Here is a 3933-nt window from a genome sequence, read left to right as displayed (position 1 = left end):
GGTCGCTCAAGGTCGGCGATCTGCCAAGGCCCTTCCCCCCTCCCCCTCCCCCACGCTTTCCCCCCTCCGGTGACTCCTCGGTAACATCCCGCTGCCCCAGCCTGGGCATGGTCGAGACACGCCGCGCTGACAAATCTGTCCCAGAGATAGTGTTCTACTGGTCGAGGCCGCGTCCTCGTATCGCCGGTCATCTGCAAGAATCAGGTTTTTCGCCGTCGGAAGCTGCACCAGCAGACCGCCGGCTGCTGCCGTCACCCTATCACGTTCTTCCCTGGGGCCCGCACGACCGCCTTTCTCTTGACTTGGTGATCCTTGTCTTTCTCAACCAGAGAGCCAGACGCTTATCCCGACCACTTAGCATCCTGATCCTGCAGGGAATACATACCGCTAACGTTAAGGGAACAGAGCCACACTACGGAGCCCTGCCCGCGCAGCTCCCCCACCACCCCCCCCCCAAATACCACCCCCGGCGGCGTGCGGACTGCTCTCGCTCTCGCTCTCGTCTAGAAATCCAACGCGTGCGCCTGTTCAATGGATGAGCGTCTGAGGAATACAGAGCTTTGCGTTGAAAACAGGGCACAGCCTCGGATACACGATAGGAAAGGGAAAAACGGCGGGGAAAGTTGGAGACTGTAACTCATCCTAACCTGCCTAATTGCAAGGTGTGGATAATCGGCTGGAGTGATGAGGGCGCCCACTGTAGGTGTGCCTCCGTCCGTGACAAGCACGCACGCGGCGCGACTTCGCCATTGGCCAGAGTACGGGGCCGAAATTAGGGAGAGGAAGTAAGGGAGGAAAGAAGGGGAAGGCGGGCGGGAAAAACAGCCGCCCCCCCTCTCCTGCTTCTGGGAGGGACTTCGGCCGGGCGATGAGGGAGGGCGTTGGTAACCGGGGCAGGGCGGCGGCGCATGGGCACGTATACGCTGCGTTTCCCATTGGCCGGCCGAAGTAAGACTTGGAATCCGGGATGCAGGAGGAAAATAGAAAGAGGAAGTTGGAAATGAGCAAGCGGGTGAGGGCGCGGTGTATTTATGAAGACCCGGCGACTTGAGAAGTGAAGGGGCCGGTACCCAGGCTCGCCGGTTGAGGGTACGAGATGGTGGTCCGAGCGCAGGACCTGGACGGGCCAGGCCCGGTGGGTCGCGCAGGGGGGAGGGGAGCAATCGGAATTCGGCAGTCCCGACCACGGCACATGTATTCCAAGGCAATCATGAGATTGGTTTACGCTTTAAAACTCAACATACCTATCTTCGGCCGTTTCTTGAGAATAAAACACTAATCTGGGATTGTACAGGGATCTTTGACAGAACGTACCCTTTCGGGGGATTCCACAACTCCCTTCAGTTGCTGAAGATGGAAGACGTGGGCATTCACTTGTTGTGAGTTGACATTTCGGCCGAGTCCTTTCACGCCATATGTGTTGTACTAAGTCTGGGAAGCATGCTGGCAGATCTCTTGGATCTGCTCTAGAATACCTATGAGTTCGACAAGCTGTGGCAGAGCTTGGGCTTTGTCCTCAGCTTTCCGTTCTAAATCCGCCTCGGAGGAATCCCTTGTTTCGACTATAGGCTAATTTCCACAGGACACTGAACCAACGGTCAAAACATACATCCTGCATCTGGCAGAGAGACAGTGCACGACTCTTTCGCCCCACCATACACCATCGACTACAGAGGTCCGGTAGCTTAATCCAGTCAAAACCATTATTGCCCTACCACACTTACATTAGATTCATTTTTTTTCTAAGCTATTACATTAGTAAGATAATTTCAAAATCAAACATACCTTAATCCTATACAACTACTGTTCTCTTAGGGTTAGGGTTATAGGCGAGACCAGGACGGACCCACAAGTACTTTGTGGGGTGGGTCCACGCCACCCTGTGGCGTAGCTATCCATGAGCCTCAGGAAACCGGCTGTGATCCAGAGATAACTCCGGGGGTGCTTTGATCGGGCCTATTTCTTGGCGATCGCCCACCTGGGCTACCCCTAATAAACACTGTGCCATTTTGTACAACCCTGCCATTGCGAGAGATCTGCATCCACAATTTTCCCCCCCAGCCTTGAGGGCAGCTTCTCTCGCCTGGTCCTCCTATTGTCACATTGTACCTTCCGCATCCAACTGACGGCGCCTTGTGACACGCAGCCATGCCAGACGAAGAAAAACAGACCCCCAGGATTGACGATGGACAAACCATCTCGCCCCACAATGGAGCAGCACCCCAGGACAGTCCCGTCGCGAACTTCACGCGTAAGCAAGAGGCCCGAGTCGTCAGGAAGCTGGACTGGAACCTCATGACACTATTCTTCGTTTTGTGTAAGTGACGGGCCGCCAACAGTCCACATTGAGTCGTCTTGACTCTTCAGGGTCCGCAGCCACGCCGCGACTGACACAGTGGTATGCCAAGATATGCTCGCCTTCCTAGATCGAGGCAACATTGGCAATGCAAGGATTGCCGGCATGGCCAAGGAGCTTGGCCTGGATACGAACCGATACAGCTGGCTACTCAACATATTCTACATCACATATGTTGTTGCTGAATTCACCGTTTTGCTGTGGAAGGTCTTTCCTCCTCATATCGTCGGGAGCATTGTTGTGTTTAGTTGGTAAGTTGGCGAGAGTGTTGGTTACCACCGGGACTACTCTAGACTAACACGGCATCCAGGGGCTTGATTGCTGCGGTGCAGGCCGGGGTACAAAGCTGGAGCGGCGAGATGGCTCTACGGTTTCTTTTGGGTATCTTTGAGGCTGCCTACGGGTGCGTCGCGGCCTGCAAGCCCCATGCGGTGTATTTCTGTTGCTGACGTCGAGCATGGCAGACCGGGCATAATTTACCTGTTATCCTTCTTCTATCTCCGGCATGAGATTGGTTTCCGGTGCGGCATCTTTGCCTCTGCGGCACCATTGGCGTCAACCTTCGCCGGTGCTCTCGCCTACGGCATTACCAGCGGTCATTCCCGCCTCGCCAACTGGCGCCTACTGTTCCTCGTCGAAGGACTGCCGACCGTGCTCATGGCAGTTGTTGCCTTCTTCTTCATCCCGGACTCTCCCGAAAAGGCCAAGTTTCTTTCCGCCGAGGAGAAGGCCATCGTCAGATCCAGGGCCGTGCGCCAGGTTGGCACTGCCGCAGATGCCAGGATTGGGAGCGTCAGACTCAAGGACATCGGCGCTATCTTCATTGACCCAAAGGCTTGGATGTGCGCGCTCATGTACTTCTGTGGCAACGTCAGCTACTCCAGCTTGCCCGTCTTCCTACCCACCATTCTCGAGGATATGAACTATACCGCCATCGACGCCCAGGGCTTGTCCGCACCTCCCTCCTTCGCCGCCTTCCTATGCGCCTTGATCACGACTTGGGTTGCCGACAGGACCCAGCAACGATGCCTTGTGCTCTTCGTTACATGCTCGGTCGGCGGCGTGGGATATTTGATCCTTGCCGCTGTCGAGACGGTTGGAGTCCGCTATTTCGCTACTTTCTTGGCTTCAGCTGGTGTATTTTCCACCATTCCCAACATCCTGGCTCTGACCCTTAGTGAGTGCTATCCCAGAGCTCCCACCTTGAAGAAGCTTCTTTAGTTAATAATGATCACTGTAGACAACCAGGGCAGCGATACGCGACGCGGCATGTCCATAGCACTCATCAACCTCGTTGGCCAATGCGGCCCGTTTCTGGGCACGAATGTCTTCCCGCTGGAAGAGCGGCCTAGATATGTCAAGGGAATGAGCATCTGCGCTTCGTTTATGTTCTTCTCGGCTCTTATTGCCATCGCTCAACGCGGGTTGCTCATGTGGCAGAACTCCAGGCTTGACCGCAAGTACGGTCCGGTCAAGAGAGAGGGGCTCAACGAGTCAGATGGCGTGGGTGTGGAGAACTACGGGCCAAGCTTCAGATATGTTCTTTGAGGTACTTGACAAAGCACGCATGAGACGAT

At 55.3% G+C, this 3933-nt stretch overlaps 1 protein-coding gene across 1 annotated transcript; it reads left to right on the top strand.

The window, feature by feature from the left end:
* Positions 1 to 2148: 2148 nt before the first annotated feature.
* C8A04DRAFT_33393 (major facilitator superfamily domain-containing protein) lies at positions 2149 to 3904 on the top strand (the record flags this gene model as incomplete). The annotated part of the gene is made up of 5 exons (XM_062782450.1): positions 2149 to 2317; positions 2409 to 2607; positions 2667 to 2759; positions 2821 to 3533; positions 3597 to 3904. The coding sequence occupies 5 exons, from the start codon at positions 2149 to 2151 to the stop codon at positions 3902 to 3904; spliced, it is 1482 nt and encodes a 493-aa protein (XP_062632510.1).
* Positions 3905 to 3933: the final 29 nt, after the last annotated feature.

The sequence above is a fragment of the Dichotomopilus funicola genome (assembly GCF_033296635.1).
Source record: "Dichotomopilus funicola strain CBS 141.50 unplaced genomic scaffold C8A04scaffold_137, whole genome shotgun sequence".
Classification (NCBI taxonomy): Eukaryota; Fungi; Ascomycota; class Sordariomycetes; order Sordariales; family Chaetomiaceae; genus Dichotomopilus; species Dichotomopilus funicola.
This window is presented reverse-complemented; position numbering and strand designations above follow the sequence as displayed.